At 46.6% G+C, this 18,819-nt stretch overlaps 2 protein-coding genes across 5 annotated transcripts in view; one reads left to right on the plus strand and one right to left on the minus strand.

The window, feature by feature from the left end:
* Positions 1-10,364, minus strand: part of NSUN2 (NOP2/Sun RNA methyltransferase 2) — a 31,969-nt gene extending 21,605 nt beyond the window's left edge. Inside the window, exons 1-4 of the mRNA XM_070476457.1 lie at positions 10,114-10,364; positions 9,858-10,015; positions 8,444-8,548; positions 2,741-2,846 (exon numbers count right to left, since the gene is read on the minus strand). Coding sequence (XP_070332558.1) covers positions 2,741-2,846; positions 8,444-8,548; positions 9,858-10,015; positions 10,114-10,200 — 456 coding nt within the window. The 5' untranslated portion in view covers positions 10,201-10,364. The remainder of the gene's footprint in view (positions 1-2,740; positions 2,847-8,443; positions 8,549-9,857; positions 10,016-10,113) is intronic.
* A 234-nt stretch (positions 10,365-10,598) lies between these two features.
* Positions 10,599-18,819, plus strand: part of SRD5A1 (steroid 5 alpha-reductase 1) — a 44,868-nt gene continuing 36,647 nt past the window's right edge. Inside the window, exon 1 of one of the 4 annotated variants that reach the window (XM_070476459.1) lies at positions 10,599-11,213. In XM_070476459.1, the coding sequence (XP_070332560.1) occupies positions 10,927-11,213 (287 nt within the window). In that variant the 5' untranslated portion in view covers positions 10,599-10,926. The remainder of the gene's footprint in view (positions 11,214-18,819) is intronic. The other 3 variants (XM_070476460.1, XM_070476461.1, XM_070476458.1) reach the window with 3 other exon arrangements.

Consider the following 18,819-nt stretch of genomic DNA (forward strand, 5'->3'; position numbering starts at 1 on the left):
TTCAATCTTTCCCAGCATCATGTCTTTTCCAGTGAGTCAGCTCTTCACATCAGGTAGCCAAAGTATTGGAGTTTTGGCTTCAGCATCAGTCCTTCCGATGAATGTTCAGGACTGATCTCCTTTAGGATGGACTGGTTGGATCTCCTTGCAGTCCAAGGGACTCTCAAGTGTCTTCTCCAACACCACAGTTCAAAAGCATCAATTCTTCAGCACTCAGCTTTCTTTATGGTCCAACTCTCACATCCATACATGACTACTGGAAAAACCATAGCCTTGACTAGACGGACCTTTGTTGGCAAAGTAATGTCTCTGCTTTTTAACATGTTATCTAGCCTGCTTATAACTTTTCTTCCAAGGAGTAAGAGTCTTTTAATTTCATGGGTGCAGTCACCATCTACAGTGACTTTTGAGCTTCCAAAAATAAAATCTGCCACTGTTTCCACTGTTTCCCCAACTATTTGCCATGAAGTGATGCCATAATCTTAGTTTTCTGAATGTTGAGATTTAAGGCAACTTTTTCACTCTTTCACTTTCATCAAGAGGCTCTTTAGTTCTTCACTTTTTGCCGTAAGGGCGGTGTCATCTGCATATCTGAGGTTACTGATATATTTGAGGTTATTGATATCTCCCAGCAACCTTGATTCTAGCTTGTGCTTCCTCCAGCCCAGCGTTTCTCATGATGTACTCTGCATATAAGTTAAATAGGCAAGGTGACAGTATACAGCCTTGACGTACTCCCTTTCCTATTTGAAACCAGTCTGTTGTTCCATGTCTAGTTCTAACTGTTGCTTCCTGACGTGCATACAGATTTCTTAAGACGCAAGTCAGATGGTCTGGTATTCCCATCTCTTGAAGAATTCTCCACAGTTTGTTGTGATCCACACAGTCAAAGGCTTTGGCACAGTCAATAAAGCAGAAACAGATGTTTTTCTGGGACTCTTGCTTTTATGATGATCCAACAGATGTTGGCAATCTGATCTCTGGTTCCTCTGCCTTTTCTAAAACCAGCTTGAACATCTGGAAGTTCTCAGTTCACGTACTGCTGAAGCCTGGCTTGGAGAATTTCGAGCATTACTGAACTAGCATGAAATGAGTGCAGTTGTCAGGTAGTTTGAGCATTCTCTGGCTTGCCTTTGGCATCAGTGTCAGAATGACATTAGATTGCTAGAAACTCAAGTACGACACGCACACAGGACAGAAAGCCCCCAGAAGCGCCCCTCACAGGCGAGACTGCAGCTTCTCTTTCTGGTGCTCCTGTCTCCAGGGGCAGCCCACACCTGCTCCGTACTCCTGGACAGCGCCCCATCAACCACTGCCTCCCTGCCTCAGCAGAAGGCAGACAACAACTACACCTCCACACTAGCCAGCCATCCTCGCCACCTTCACCCGTGGGCCAGGACATCTATTCGAATGTTCGGCTGTTCAAAGATTCTGTGAAAAATCCAGCACTTGTGAGACGCACAGCTCTTAATTAGCAGCTTGGGACTGAACGCCCAAGAAAAAGCCCCAAACCGTCAGCTCCCAGGAGGCTTCTGCTCCTTCAGGACCTGGGCTTCCTGTGTGAACAGCCACCTGCACTCGTCATTCAACTCACACAGATGCAGGAGGACGCTCGGCCCAAGTGCAAACCTGCACTTTCTCTGACGGTTCACACGCCCCACGGAGATTATGCCTACACTTTCGCCGACAGTTCACACAACCCCCGGAGATTAAATGCCAAGCCAGAGAAGCCCTTTTTGCACAAGTCTGAGCAAAGAAGGGGGCACAGGCGGTGCCCAGCACCATGTACTCCTCAACATGGCGGGAGTTGGAACCCAGGCCAACAGGAGCCTGCCACCAGGTACCGAAGGGACAGGAAGCCTGAGAGCACACAGCTGTGGACGGAGGAGAGAATGGAACTGAGGGAGGTGAAGGGTTTCTAAACTGGCCGTGGCTTCAAGGCAAGAATCGTGGGGAGCAAATAATCCTGTCAGGTGGACAGAGACGCTCAGAGCAACAAGGAAATAAAAACCATCTGGTGACACTCAGGTTTCCTGGGCTAGGAAAAGGAGATTAGAAAATAGGAAGGGGGAGCTTCCAATTTTAAATGTGAGACCGAAGAATCCAGAACTGAAAGGAAACCGCAAAGCTGACAATGCCCTTGGCTCCCGGGCACTCACTCAGTCATGCACTGCGTGCGGGGGCGGCACTTTTGCTGGGGAAGATGTGGTGCTAAAGGTAAGAAGCTTAGTGACTGAACGGCAATCGGGGTGGCTGAGGAACCAGGGGGCAAAGACCATGTCATTTTACGAGAACCAAACCTGTCACACTGAGAGGCTGTTCTTCTGTGTGGCAAAGGTGGAGTATAGCACTTGTAATAAAATAAAGATGGCCATAAAAACCCATCAACTTCTCTCCAAGAAAGGCACCTGGCATGTGCACCCGAAAAGGACACGACAGCAGACGGAACGTGCTCCAAAGTGGGGTGCGGGGGGCACAGCGCTGCACCCGGCCGTGGCTGCAGCCACCCGACACCAGAAGCCACGCTGACAACCGTGCCGGCGGCCCCGGGACTCTGCATGATCAGAGGAGCTACTAATTCAACCTACATTACCAGATGTTACGGGGCGCTCACAGTGAGTTCAGGGTGCTTTTCTGCGTGCCTTATCTACCCAATCACTGCCACTGGCAGGCATGGCTGAGATAAAACTGCGATACTCAGGCTTTAAGGAGACCAGCAAGCCTGAAGTCATCTACTCACAGATTCCGTCTCGCTGACCAGAAACTGGTGAAACTTTTCCAGCTGTGGAGACTTTCTCAAGATTTTTCGACTTAAATTTGTGTGCCAGGCAAGTTCTTCAGGATACCTGCCCGAAAGGAAAGGAAAACATGCATGGGTTACACATACTGAAGGGGGCTCTTCACAGCGTCTTGATTATCCAGGTCATGGGCCAAATGAGACGCCCGGCCATGTTGTGGCCGCTCACACCCCTGCCCCGTCCTCCAAGGATGAGCGCAGGACACGAAGCTCGCTGAGACTGGACCCAAACAGCCCCGGGTGCTGAGGGGCACAGCGCTGAATGTGACTGAGGAGCTGCGCCAGTGAACGGCCGAGGGCAGGGGAAGCGGGGAGACCCCAATGCCCCCACTCTCCACCGTCGTAAGGGCACAGAGCCCTAGAGAAGGCGTATGCTGACAAACTACAGTGCGGTTCACACGGCAGAAAACAATGCCGGAGGGCAGCTATCAGAAAGTCCAAAGATGGTAACGATAACCCTATATGCAAAACAGAAAAAGAGACTCAGATGTATGGAACAGACTTGTGGACTCTGGGAGAAGGCGAGGGTGGGATGTTTCAGGAGAACAGCATTGAAACATGTGTATTATCTAGGGTGAAACGGATAACCAGCTCAGGTTGGATTTGATTACAGGGGTTTTTTCTGCTGTATTTTTCACTATTTCTCAAACCAAGCAGTCCAATAATATTGTGAAATATTCTATATACCCCCAAACCTTGGAAATCAAAAACGTATTAATCTGAGGTCCCAGGCTGATGTTTACACAGACCGAAAACAAAGCATGTCCTGCCGTCTCTGTAAACACACCTGAACGGTGTGTAACGAGGCCGTCACAGATGAGGAGGTGGGCGGCTTCATCACCGTCCTGTGCGCCTGTCCACCCGCTGGACTCCAGGAGCACGGGTCAGCACACGGACAGGACAGGCCACGCTCGGCGTCATGTGGCACTCGGTGACAAGCCTTACTGCGCGCAGCGTTCAGTCTGAGGTGCAAGGATGAGCTCAATTTAACAACGCAGAGTCACAAAGTTGCCATGCATCAAACTGCAGCTAAGGTGACAGCCATGAAAGTGGGATGGCATGTTTGAAAAACACCACGTTTGCTTTGAAAATCTGAGTGACTATCTGACAGAGACAAACTGAGACTTAAGACTTGAAGAAACTGCTCAACGGTCATTTTATCATGAGCTATATCTGATGAGTGCTTTCCACCAAATTATGAAGGTTAAACTGGCTGAACCTATTCATGGCCACCTTCCAAGTGTCCTGGAACTTTGTTTCTATTTCTTATGCTTGCTTCCCTCTTGAATATTTAACCTGTTTCAAAAATACAAAACCAAATGCAATCATACTCACTAGGCAATTTTAAAAGGCGTTTAGCTTTAACTACTCCCTGTGGCCTCACTAGAGGTGAACAGCAGGGATTCCTCTGGGTTGGCTCCAGCTGAACTGAGCGGAACCTGCTGCCCCTCAGCAGCCTGTGTGTATTTATGTGCTTGCGCTCAATCACGTCCAACTCTTTGTGGCCGCATGGACTGCAGCCCGCGGGCTCCTCTGTCCACAGGACTTCCCAGGCAAGAATACGGGCCTTTGGTGATAGCCAAACATCTGCTTGCTTAAGATTCCTGGCAAACGGAGTTGTCTGTGATCAACGACAGCACACATGCCAATAACTACCTTATCAAACCACCAAACACCACACTAATTTGAATGCTGCCTGCCAATATTTATTGTACAAGGCTGAATTTTCATTTTCTAATAGACAGCAGACTCTAGGTATAACTTGAGGGAATATTTCTTTATGCACTTTATTGGTTAAGTTTCTAGCAGCTAAAAATGTAAATTTACTATTACAAGAATAAAATTTGACTCTAAGTTATAATTATGAAAGCTCTTCATCTTATAAGGATATTACTTAAGAACTTTCAAACAAATACAAAGACTGAGTTGAAAACTCTCTCTGTATACAACATCTAGGATAAACCATCAACTCAGACAATTAAAAAGAACATAAACAGAATAAGAAGGTGCATTTGCAACAAATGATTGTCAAAACAAGGCTTTCTAAAAAATGTTTTAACCCCTCACAATTCCAAGTTTATGAAAGGTAAGAAAAAAAAAATGAAATCTGCCTCAAGTCCTATATATAACATTCCTTCTAGAAAACCTGGTCCCCCAAAATATTTCTCCTATACTACATCCCACTATGTCTCAAAAGGTTAAAACAATATTAAGATCTATTTCTGCAATTTCCACAATATAAAGAACCACCAGAAAGTATTTGAAGTTTCTGTTTTATTTACTGATTTATGGGTATCCCACACCTGACCAGTCAATTTGATTTAACGTTTATAGAATAAAACTGTCTCACAGTTGTCACTGATAATGAAAAAAGGGTGAGTATTAGGAACTTGTATCTTACAACATGTTGCTCAGACCCTTCAGCTGTGTTCAGAAAATTGGATCAAACAGTACGCAAAGAGAAGGCCCAGCTGTTAGTGGGGTGACTCCTTGCATTCTTCACCCACAGGGCCTTACCTGCAGGGCCGTTCCAAGAGATCTGGAACTGACTGGTCCTGCCCCCAGATCCAAAGTTCAACAATCAAGAATGAAAAACAGCCATTAACACTGAATGGGCCAGTTAAACCACAGTCCAACTGCAGTCTGCAGAGAGCAACAAAAACAGCGAGCCTAACTCCACGAAGGTCGAAGGTCGGGACTGTGGGAAAAACAGCAGGAAGCCCAGAGAGACACCCTTTCCCCAGGGGCCGGCTCTCCAGCTCCTCTCTCTGCGCAGAGGCGGCCGCATCTGAGAAACTGCACTTCTGGACACAGGGTGGAAGGAATAAATGTTTCCAGGTGACTGTGTGAGGCAGCAAACGCAGGGAAGATTATTATGCATAGAAATGTGCAAAGACAACCTTAAACCTGCTTATGAAAACATCAGACGACCCCAACTTCAAGCACCAGGGCCATCCATCAAACCTCCAAACCATGGCGCGGGCCAAGAGCTCAGTGTACACCCCAGTGACTGAGAGGGACAGTCGCCACGCTTGGCGATGCTGCAGACACAGCGGGGGGGACACCTTCCTTATCCACTGGCCTCAGCACCTGGCATCAGAGTCCTTTTCCTGTTCTCTTAACAGTCAAGCTTCTAAACTCTGATTAAGACTGTTTAACAGAAGAGCCATCATGGAATTTTGGGTGTAACACTGCAGACTCATTCCTGTATCCCAGAAACGCGCTCTACAGTGGTGATATTTGGTTTTGATCTGATTTAAGCATCTGGCCACTCAGTACTCATTCCACTGTGGATGCTGTGCACATCTGTGATACGGACACTGAACATGCAAACAGCCAACAAAAGAATGAAAAGCAAGCAAACGCACAGACCAGCAACAATGAGAACCTCATTTTGGCTTGTGATGAACAAAGGTTAGCCAAAAAGAAAAGATACATCAAACACTTGAACAGTCAAAACTTCAAAAGCTTTCGGGAAATGGTGGTTAAATTCATTTTTTTAGCAGAAAGTGAAGAGGAACTAGAGCACCTTGATGAGGGTGAAAGGAGAGTGAAAAAGCTGGCTTAAAACGCAACATTCAAAACAAAGATCATGACATCCAGTCCCATCACTCCACGGCGAACAGAAGGGGAAATTGGAAACAGTGACAGATTTTATTTTCCTGGGCTCCAAAATCAGTGCAGACAGTGACTGCAACCATGAAATTCAAAGACACTTGCTCCTTGAAAGAAAAGCTATGAAAAACCTAGACAGTGTATTAAAAAACAGAGACATCACTTTGCCAACAAAGGTCCATCTAGTCAAAGCTATAGTTTTTCCAGTAGTCAGTATGGATCTGAGAGTTGGACTATAAAGAAGGCTGGGGTCCAAAGAACCAACGCTTTCAAATAGCATCACTAACTCAACGGACAAGAATCTGAGCAAATTCTAGGAGACCTCGAAGAACAGGGAAGCCTGGTGTGACATAGTTCATGGGGTCACAAAGAGTCAGATGCGACTGAACAACAAACTGCCAGGCAATGCTGGTTCAATTCACATTTTTATAGTAATCATTTAAAATGTGGTGGTGACCTTTTGTGAGAATTCTCAGAACCTTAAAGTTGATACTCTGCAATGCGTAACTATTAACCACTTCATGACTTCCATAGCGCAAGCCTTGAGACTCTTCGGAGTCCCTTGGACTGCAAGCAGATCCAACCAGTCCATCCTAAAAGAAATCAGTCCTGAATGTTCATTGGGAAGAACTGATGTTGAAGCTGAAACACCAATCCTTTGGCCACCTGATGCAAAGAGCTGACTCATTGGAAAAGACCCTGATGCTGGGAACGATTGAAGGCAGGAGGAGAAGGGGACGACAGAGGATGAAATGGTTGGATGGCATCACTGACTTGATGGACATGAGCTTGAGTAAACTCCAGGAGATGGTGATGGACAGGGAAGCCTGGCGTGCTACAGTCTATGGGGTCGCAAAGAGCCAGACATGACTGAGCAACTGAGCTGAGGTTGAACTAATGGCCCCGGCCTTGGCACCACCATGGTTTGTGCCTGACTCTCTGGGCCATTCATGAGACAGACAGGACCGCTTTCACACTCCTGAACTGGATCAAGACACACAAATGAGCCATGAGACACCAACAGGACAGCGAGGATAAAAGGAGGGTGAGCATGGGCCCTGGAGACAGAGACAGACAGGACAGCTGATGAAGCCCCTGCTGAGACTTTGCCAGGAGAGGAGCTGTGATGTGATTTATAGTCACGGGAATCCCACTCATCTTGTGTGACTTTGGGTGATGTCGAGGAGTCTGAAATGGAGTCACAGTAGCCAATGTGAACCTGCATGAGGACTGTTTGGAAACATCCGCTGTTTGGTAACATCTAGAAAGACACAGTGGAAGCAGAAGGGGTGACTGATAAAGAGGTGGTCTCAGATTATCACTGTTAAGACACCCACTGACGGACGCTTTAAAACACCGAGACAGGGGCTTGAAGGTTCTTTGTCAAAGGACCTGATACTGCAAGATGAAGGAACTGTTTCAGATAGACAGATGCCACTGGAGGCGCTGTCAGAGCAGGTGGGGACTTCCAGCTCACACCTGTCCCGAGGCCCAACTGCAGGCAGGGGACCAACACTCATGCCGAGACACCTCCTCCATCACCCCCTTTCCTTTCCTTCTCTGCGTGACTAACTTCTGTTGTGTAGTGTGTTCATATGCAATAAACCAAGCAATCAGCAAAATGAAATGCTGGCTACACTCCATATGTCTCCCAGACTCTGACTCCTACCTGGTCTTATGCTGGGCCCTGCAACAAAACATTAAGTCTGCAACAGTTCTGACATGAAGACAAGGGGTTTAAGTAGAAATGGTGGAAATGGTAACAACAAGGAAGAAAAGCAGCTGTACTGACTTGGAAAAATTGATGGAAATCAAGACTTCAATACACAGTGGTGCAAATCACAAAGGAAAATTTGCACACGGGTGTGAAGTAACAGCGAAAAAAGCACTGGGAATAAGAATAGGAAAATGTCTCACAAATATATTTAGGTTCTTTCATGACAATATCAAACAGGTTACCAAGAAATAAATTCAAGTGACAAAGATAAGAAGCCAGAGATACATCCAACAGGATGAAGCCGTTATACCTACCAACTCAGGGGCTGTGGAACTTCAACTTTCTGCCCATCCACTTCCAGGTCCTCCAGTTCCTTGAAATACTTGTTCTTTAAGCAATGGAGAATCTCTTTTGCATGGCTATCAAAAAAATTTTTTAGAAGTTTCAAATCAATCTGGAAAGCTAATTCAATACATTTTATCTCTTTATAAACCTAAGATTGAGTTTTGTAACAAAAGCCATCCTTGTGTGCAGTGAAGACATTCTTTAATTACTACCATTTTACTGTATTCTTTTGAAGTTTGAACAATCCTTGTCCTTTAATCTCTAAAAGGTGAAAAACTAAATACAATACTATTCTACTCCTCTCCTAAACATTCCTCAAGTTCCATTTTCACTTGCAGATCATCTGCAAAAGGTACAACTGCAACCATATCCTTAAACTTACACACTAAAGGTTCATAAGGAAGAAACAACTTGATTAAATGACATCTCTGAGCTTGTTTCGAAGAAGACCAGGGAAACAGGATATGAACACAACAGTCCTAAAGGCCATTTTGCCCAGCAGAGGCACATTAAAGGACCAATACACCCACAGTAGGGACGTTCCCTGGCAGTCCAGTGGTTAAGACTCTTATTTTTTCCAATGCAGGGAGTGCAGGTTTGATCCCTGGTCTGGGAACTAAAATCCCACAGGCCATGGGCCGAGGGCAAAATATTCATAATAAACTTTTTCAATAATTTAAATAACCCACAGCAAACTTTAGACATCACAAAGTGGAAAATCCACAACATGTAACAGACTTCCCACCTCAAAATTGCACATAAAAAGGTATGAAGCACAGCTGCACCTGCAGGGGATGCTTGAAATTTACCTTTAATTTTCACCCATCATTCCAGTGCCCCCTCCTCCACTTACTCCCTACTTCCGAGGATAAATATCATGCTCAACAGCTGATGGGGAAGAGCTGAGCACTGCCTCCTGTCTCCTTGCTTGACTATCCTGCAGTATAAAGCCTTTTCGCTTTCTGCAAGACTGCTGCCTCGGTATTTGGTCTTTCCATTGTGCAGCTAGCAATAAGCCCACGTGCTCAGTTACACAACTCAAAGAAAAAAAAAATTAAGAGATAGAACACCATAAGCTTCACTTAAAACTCACTAATGTCACAGGTTCTCATGTGTTCCAAAGGGTGGAGCATCGTCAACGGGCCCCCAAAGAGTCAACTGCTTCTCAGCTTGCACGCTCGTTTCTGATTCTAACCTCCCAACTTGCCAGGTCCTCCTCCCCGTACTCCGCTGGGACACCCGTGCTCCCTCCTCTCAAGGCCTCGGGGCTCTCGCATCCACACCGCTGACGTGTGCTTCTTGGGAGAAATACATCGGCGTTTTAAAGCCGGGGCATCCTAAACCCCAACTTTCCGAGAAACGTGAAAGGCACGACCCCCTTACCTCTTGTAACCGGTAATTCTTAAAGTGGCCGGGAGAGGCTCCCTGAGCGCTCCCATGAACTGGTCCCACTCGCCCTCGGGCACGATCTTGAGCTCCTGGTAGTAGTGCTCGAACAGCTTGTTCTCCTTGACGATCTCGGGGTAGCCGCCTTCCCAGCCCTGAGGAGTATGAGAAACTTGGCACCCAGGGCCGCGAAGCCGCCCCCTCGCCGCCCCGCAGGCCTCGGGGCCCCGGTCCGCCCTCCCCCGGCTCCTACCGCCCCATTGCGCTTTCCGCCGTCCTCCGCGCTCCCAGGCCGCTGCTGCTGCTGCTGAAGCCGCCGGCCCCGCGACCGCCGCCCCATGGCCCACGCGGCCGCGCACGCCGCCCGCACAGCGCGACCCGCCACCGTCGGCCGCTAGCACTTCCGGGCTGCAGCTCGAGGACCCCGCGGGTCCACGCATGCGCCTCCCCGGCACCTGCAGGGAGGGAGAGACCTGCAGGAGCGCAAGGATTTCTGCCCCGGCTCAGGCAGCGAGGCGGACAGCCCGAGGTCGCGCGTGCGCACCGCGGCGACGACGCTCGGTCGGGGAGGGCCCGGAGTGGGCGGGGGCCTGGTGGGCAGGGCTCTAGCCGCGTGGGCGGGGCGGGCGGGAGTCCCGCCCCGTCCTCGGCGCGCACCCAGGACTAGGTAGACTGTCAGGGAGTGCCCGGAATGGGCGGGGCCTAGAGGGCGGGGGCCTGGTGGGCGGGGCTCTAGGCGCGTGGGCAAGGCGGGTCTCCGGCGCGCACTCAGGACTGGTGAGAAGGTGGGGGAGGGCCTGGAGTGGGCGGGGCTCTGGCCGTGTGGGCGTGGCAAGCGGGCGCCCCACCCCGTCCTCGGCGCGCACCCAGGACTAAAGAGACGGGTGGCGCGTGGCTCCGGGGCCGCCCGCACGGGGCGGATCCGGGCCCAGGGCTTTGACAGCGGGCGCCGGCCTCAGGTAACCGCGCCTCCCGCCCCCCACAACACCCCGCCCGCAGCCGCCGCCGCCCTATATGTGGCCCGACGCAGCCGCCGGGCCATGGAGCACGCCTGCAGTCCCCCACCATGGAGCTGGCCGAACGGTTCCTGCTGGACGCGCTTGCCTACCTGGAATGCGCCCTGGGCGTCGTGTGCTATATGCTGCTGAAGCTGCGGGGCTCGCCCTACGGGCGCTACTCGTCGCCCGGCTCCGCCTTCGGGCTGCCAGCGCGGGCCGCCTGGGTGATGCAGGAGCTGCCCTCGCTGGCCCTGCCGCTCCTCGCCTGCGCGGGCGCGGGCGCGCCGGCCGAGCGCCTCAACCGCTGGCCCAACTGCATCCTCCTGGCCATGTTCCTGGTCCACTATGCCCAACGGTAAGAGCGGGCGGCTCCGCGCTTCCCCCAGCCGCCCCTGGTGCGCCCCCTTCTCCCCGCCGCCCCGGGTTCGTGCGCCCCCTTCTTCGCGCCGCCCCGGGCCGGCTCCCCGCACCTGTGCACCAGGGCCTGGCGCCTCTCCTTGCGCTCTGCTCTCTCTCCCACAGCTCCCTTTTCCTACTTTTCTAGTCCGTCGTGGACTCTTTGTTGAGGGTGGAGGATTGTCTCTCCCAATCAGATGATCACTTGCACCTTGGGGGACTGGTTTCCTACAACTACTGAATGGGTCACATTCAGGCACTTTCTCACTACAGTATAGGCAGGTGCCCCCAGCACTGTGGAAGCAGCCTTCCAAGAAATAAGCAGTAAACACACCTAAGGTCTTTAAGCTGACTTCCAGATGTTTGGTTTTTGTGAAGAAGGCTCAATGGCTGTGTCTGTACTCTTCAGGTCTGTAACAAGTTGGGACTCTCTCCAGGTCCTAGGTTTTGACTTTTGCACAGCTTAAGGGCTTCCCTGGGGGCTCATCTGGTAAAGAATCTGCCTGCATTGCAGGAGAGCTGGGTTCGATTCTTGAATGGGGAAGATCCCCTGGAGAAGGGAATGGCAACCTACTCCAGTATTGCCTGGAGAATCCACATGGACAGAGGAGCCTGGTGAGCTACAGTCCATAGGGTCGCAAAGGGTCGGACACAACTAAGCGACTAACACTTCCACACTTTTGCATAGCTAAACCAAATGACTGCTCGAAAACTTAAAATCAAAATTTGAAAATTTGTATTCAGACTTCTAAAGGCTGCCCAGTTAAAAGGGGTGTTCTCTGCACGTCAGAGACCTGAGCTCAACTGCTTTGGGAACGTGGGCAGGTTACTTGACCTCTCTGGTTATGGGTCCCACCTTAGGACACCCACTTCACAGAGCAGTAGAAGACGTCAGTGCGGATGTCTCTGAGACTCTTTTGAGCCCCTGGGCAGCTGCATCCCAATCTGCTTTTAAGTTTTAAGTAGACACTGGAAATGGGCAGTCAGTGCTCCACGAAGTCTTTCTGAGTGCTCTGTACCTGACAGTCCTAGAGAATCCCAGTAAGCAAGCTCGCTAACAGACTCATCAGTGTGTTCCCAGTCACATCCGACTCTTGGTGACCCCATGGACTGTAGCCCGCCAGGCTCCTCTGTCCATGAAATTCTCCAGGCAAGAATACTGCAGTGGGTAGCCATTCCCGTCTCCAGGGGATCTTCCCGACCCAGGGGCTGAACCCAGGTCTCCTGCATTGCGGGCAGATTCCTTACTTCTGAGCCGCCAGGGAAGCCCAAGTTTGCCATAAGTCCAAACCAAAACAGGGAGCCGAGCGATGACTTGCAGCACTTAAACCTGGCCAGTAATTTCGTTCATGAAGAGAGGAAACCTCACAGCGAGGCTGCCGCCCACAGTTGTTCATGCTACTGTAGACGTCACCTGGGTGATTTGGGGACATTTACGTTTTCCAAACTTTCCAACTTGAGCAAAGTCCAGGAGATGATGAAGGACAGGGGTGCCTGGTGTTCTGCAGTCCATGGGTTGCAAAGAGTCAGACTTGACTGAGCAACTGAACAACAAGTTTTCCAAACAGAAGAGATAAACATCTTCCATTCTACCCAAGCAGCTAATTTATTCAACGGTCATTTGACCTAAGTCAGTGAGCACTGTCAACTAAAAAAAGATGTACAACTTGAGAGTTGCGAGTGAAGTTTTATTTGGGGCAAAATGAAGAAAGTAGCCCAGGAGGCAGCGTCTCAGATAGCTCTGAGAGATGCTCCAAAGCGGTAGTGGGGGGAAGTCAGTGTATAAGGTTTCGGTGAAGGGGGAGTTCAATGCCATGAAGCACTCGTTTTACAAAAGGTGTTTGTTAGTCATGATGATCTGATGTCACCATGAAGGGATTTAGTGCTTTCTCTAGTATGAGGAGATGCAAAGATTGCGATCATAAAATCTGTTCCTAAAAACATCCAACTATCTAAAGACCTGTCCCACCAGATTCTCTGGAGCACAGAGTGCCTCACTCCACCCTGAACTCCCTCACGGGTTGTTCAAGGTCAATAGCTATAGCAGCCTGGTGTTCAATTTCCCTGCAGGCAGATGGCAGTGATCTTGGTAAGTGCCAATTTGTAATTGACACTTCTCCCTTGTGGTCATAAATCTGGCTACATTTGGGGGGGGGGGGTGCATTTCATAACCATTTTGTCCTGCCTTGGTGGGAAGGCTCGTTCCCAGTTCTGAAGAAGGTTTTTGCTGATAAGCCAAAACCAGTGTGCTATTACTGGACCAGGTCTTAATAGACAAAGATGTCGGGACACCTGTCTTCTAGTTATGGCCCAGGAAGGTATTCCCTCTCATTGCATGAAAATACCTAGAGTTACACTATTACTATCATTGATTGTATATCGAGCTATACGTTTGATCAACTGCTTCAAGTCTAGTCATCAATTTCATTGGAGGCTCAGTCATATACCTGGTAATACAAGAAATAATAATCCTGTGAAACAAGCAAAATGCAAATGGTATAGTTAATAACATTAGTGGAATTAAAAGTAAATAGTTTAGCCATGAGCCTCCCACAGCAAACCAGTTTTTTTTTTTTTAAAAAGATCATCAAGACTAGGGAATGGGTCACTTAAAGCAGAAACCTGACTTTTCATATGGTTCACCAAATGTGTTATATTAGAGAATTCATCAGGTATAAAAACGTAGCATTCAGTTTGAATTATGGCATAGGGGCCTCCCTGAAATGTTGTAAGGATGTCAAGGGCCATGTGTTTGTGTAGCACTGCCTTTTTCATCATAGAGAGCTCAGAATTCAGTAGACTAATAGCCCGATTACTATCATTTAAAGCTTATGAAAGTTGTTAAGGCTTGCTACTGCTGCTACTGCTAAGTCACTTCAGTCGTGTCCGACTCTGTGCGACCCCGTCCCTGGGATTCTCCAGGCAAGAACACTGGAGTGGGTTGCCATTTACTTCTCCAATGCATAAAAGTGAAAAGTGGAAGTGAAGTCGCTCAGTCATGTCTGACTCTTTGTGATCCCATGGACTGCAGCCCACCAGGCTCCTCTGTCCATGTGATTTTCCAGGCAAGAGTACTGGAGTGGGATGCCGTTGCCTTCTCCGTGTTAAGGCTTAGATATGGCCAATTACATCCTTTAACCTCATTGAAGGCACGTGTGCACAATTGCGCACACACACACACACACACACACACCCCTAAATGGTCATACACACACACACACACACACACACACACACACACACACACACACACCCCTAAATGGTCATACCAGTAGAATACAGATCCTTGACCCAATGGGATCATACCAATGGTAGATTGGTTGGGGTTACCTCTAATTTGTTAACGTGTATGACCTTAAATTCATGGGAATCCCAGGCTACACCTTCGTATCGATCCCTGTAGATGTGATGGCCATAAATTAGTGCCACAAACCCTCTGAGTTCCATACCAATCACTCTCTCTAATAGTAATAATAGACATAGTTCATAAAACACCCAGTCTTGTCTCATAATTACCAGGTTGGTTATTTTTAGTATGATTTAAGCCTTCCCAACATAGAGGAGCTTTTAAACTAAAATGACCATAGTCTGGTATTAACCATGTAGATCGACCCCATAACTGTGAGAGTTTTCCTTTTAATAGATGAGAGGTTAATTTTTTATAGAGACTTAGCTTGTCACTCCAACTGAGTTTGAGTGACCATTAGAGAAAACTTAAGTGTATGGCCAGCATCATAACAGATATTATTAATTGACCAGGTGAGAGGATCCCATCTAGTAATATCATGAATAGACAAAACAGGACTGAACATTCATCTAAAATAAATTTCCTAGCGGGTATCCAATCAGAGCCCTAGAGAGCAGAAATCCATCAAGGTAACCCAGAAGTACTAGACACAGGTAATTGGCCACAACCCAACAATTGGATTGAGTTTTAAACTAGCATTGACTCATGTCCGTGATAGAAAGTGTTTGATTGATAGGCATAGGTCCAAGGAATCAAGAAGACGTTATAAATGATCATACAAGTCAGATAAGCATCTTGGGCAAGCTGTCTACTTCTGATGTCCTCTTCTTCTCGTCCTAGTGGAGTGTAATTTCCTCTGTTTGAGCATTGTTTTAAGGTGAGTTTGAGGTCAGCAGGCGTCTCTGGTCAGCAGACCAGTCCAGCTTAGGGGCCTTTGGAAGTGGGAGTTAACCCAAGAGTCAATTTCCCTTCGGTTTCACTGGGCATGAGTTAGTTTAGAGTACCTGATAGAAAGGTTCTTTCATCCAGGTTGGAGAGAGTTCCTTAAACTATGTCTTCTTCCAGTCTTGGTTGCAGGTCATGCGTGAGGCATCTGATCTTCATCCAAAGACAGATTACTGAGATAAGCTTCAGAAACTACCCTAGAGTGTCCTTTAGTAATTCAATTAAATTTTACATTAATATACCCTAACAGCAAAGAACTATCCAGGAAGTGAGTCTTAGCAGATACAGACCTCCATTAACAAGCTAAGATTTAACATTCATTGGAACATCTACTTCTCCCTAAAATCACCATCATTTTTACCAAATATAACCAAATTAAGACCTGTTTGTAATAAAGGGCTGGTCTCGATAAACTTGGCCTGAGGACTTACATAACCATAATTGATCATAGACTTTTTTGCTTTGCTGAGACTTTTATAGAGTCTCAGACTGAACTTTTAAAATAAAACCTTTCAGGGCTAGGAAGAAGAAAAAAGAAGTTGCTCAGTCGTGTCCTCCTCTCTGTGACCCCATGGACTGTAGCCTACGAGGTTCGTCCATCCATGGGATTTTCCAGGCCAGAATACTGGAGTGGGGTGCCATTTTCTTCTCCGGGAGATCTCCTCAACCCAGGGTTTGAACCCGGGTCTCCCACGTTGGTAGATGCTTTGCCAAAGGCTTATCACAGATTTTGCCTAACAGATCTAAGTAAGTTCCTCCCTTCTCAAGGTCTCCAGAATACCTTTGAGATTCCCATACCTGTTATTGAGATAAGCTTCCTAACTTATCTGATAAAGTTACCAGAAACTAAGAGCTTCTAGTATATGGAGGGTTCAGATAGAAAAGATAAATGTTTCTGTTTGTTTATAAAATATAATTTTGCCAAATTACTGTCATAATTACTTTGAGAAGAAGGTTTTTCTTTTTTTTCTTACACCTGGAAAACACAGATTCAAATCAGTAATTTTTCAGATAGAAACCGTAAGCATATTCACCAGTCTTTTTGTTAACCTTTGTGAAGTCATCAGGTTTTCCACTAGAATCCTTACCCAGTTCAGAAACTGATATTTATCCAAAAGTCCTTTCTATAAATCTTCTTGAAGAGGAAGCATTTTTCCAAAACTTGGTTAGTGCTATGACAATATTTTGAGATAGTAACTAGAATTATGCCTGATAACATTACACCCAAACATATCAGAATTTTAGGAACTCCACACAGTTTCTAGGACATCTATATTAGTAACAGTTACCGTACAATATAACCTGAGACTTGTTTGTTCACTTGACAATACTCCCCCATGTAATTCTGTAACAAAATGAACCTAATTAGTATAATATCTCTCTTTGGGATGTTTCAGGGGCCCTCTGAAGCATCCCAAGGTTAGCTAGAAATCTTCTTCATTAGAATGATTTAGGAAGCTTTGTCAACAAGTATCAAAAAGGTTTAGAAGACTGAGTCAAATGGGATTATAGTTCACTGTGAAACAATTCTATTCACTTAGCCAAAGTAACAATAAGGGATTTCAGAATCATTTAAGAGATAAAGAAACTAAAATTTAAAACTATTATCATAGGCAGTTCAACATCTGAAGAAAAGGTGTCCTCTAAACAGAAAAGCGAAATTCGCACCAGCTTACTTTATTTAAAAGATAAAATTAACTTTATTTTAAACTTAGTCCTAACCATGTACAAGACTCTTTGCTCATGGTTCATTTGTCACAAACCTTATCATTTTCTGTACCTATCACTGTGTTCTTCCATCCTAGAAAGCCACCTGTGAGTCAGGCTTACTTCCTTTTTGCGTCACAAAATGCCATTCCATTCCTCATACCTTCTTTAGTGAAAACACACTTCCTACTTCCCTTAAGCAACTAAGAATTGACTTTTATATGAGCATTTTATAGATCAGTGAGCATAGATAGCACTAATAATTTCTAAAACCTTTGCTTTCTTAGAACGTTTTAGGATGGCACCAAACATCATTCATTTTTAATCCCAAATCACTTTAGTTTCTCTGTAAGAGATTAGTGTTCAGTAGTAAATGTTTCAAAATATTATTTTATTTGGAAAATGACTTAGCTATTCAATAGACTTCCAACACTTAGTTAAGCACAACCCTTAGAAGTTCAAGTTACCCCAGTCTGCAGAGACTATTTCAGACAGACATTCCTAAAGCATAATTATTCTTAATAGAGTCTATCTAAAGGCTCATATCTCATTTGCATTTTTAAGAAGTTTTTTCACTTGAGGGAATTTCCTTGCTGATAAACTTATAGCACATATAATAATATTTAACTTGTATTAAACCTAGCTACAGTGAAAATATTCAGCTTATTGTTAGTTACTCTTAGACATGTGTACATTATTTAGATCAACAAACAAACATTAATATCAGGTATTTAATACTGAATATTTCCCAGTTCACATGAACCTGAAATTCATTTAGGTTAATTTCTCTTGTATTTAGAATTATTTGAATTGTAAGCGCCCACTTTTTTTTTTAAAGCCAGTTAGATTAAACCTCATTTACACACTGATCTCGGCAATCAGCAATATTATCTAAAAAACAAAGAAACACCCTGAGACATACATTTATCCAAATAAATGGATAACAAAATTATGTTTCCAAACTTAGTTATGAATCAGATATCACAATACAAAGCACACTAATTGTAAAAATAGTTGGAGTAATATTTTAAAAGGCTGTTCCCCTTTTTTTCCTTTTGGTTTCAGGAATTAGAGATGGTCTATATAAGTGATCCAGAGAGCTCTGGTCTAAAGGTATGGGAGGAATTATTTCCTCAGGGCAAGAATTCTTAAAGAGAGAACTTTTTTCATCAAGCTTTCTCTGGAGTTAAAAAATATTGTGACCACATTGTCAAAAATTGTATTTTTCTATGGTTATAGTTTTATAGCCAAATTTTAGACCAGATCTGCTCAGCTTGGCCCTGATAACAAGAGCAGATTGGCCCCAGCAGGGGGTGTGCCTCTGAGGAAGTAGGGGCCTCCGTTTGATCAGCCCCAGGCTGTTGATTACCAGAGGAAGTGGACAGGAGCAGGAGTGCAGAAGGGACTGAGAGCTCGTCCCAAAGCATCCAGCCAGCCGGGAGGCGTCTCTCGCCCCCCCTTTGTCGGGGCGCTGCCGGCCAGCCCAGACTCAGTAACAAGGGAGGCTGTGTGAATCCCACCCTGAGTCAAACTGGTGGCAGAAGAAACGAAAACCACAGGAATTGGGACACGTGCTTGGGATATGCAAGCCCGAGTGGGCAGCAACTTCCAGAACTTGGTGGCCATCTGCCGAGGCCCTGGGCTGGGTTGTGGGCTGACCCTGGAG

Source organism: Odocoileus virginianus, chromosome 14, assembly GCF_023699985.2.
Source record: "Odocoileus virginianus isolate 20LAN1187 ecotype Illinois chromosome 14, Ovbor_1.2, whole genome shotgun sequence".
NCBI classification, from domain to species: Eukaryota; Metazoa; Chordata; class Mammalia; order Artiodactyla; family Cervidae; genus Odocoileus; species Odocoileus virginianus.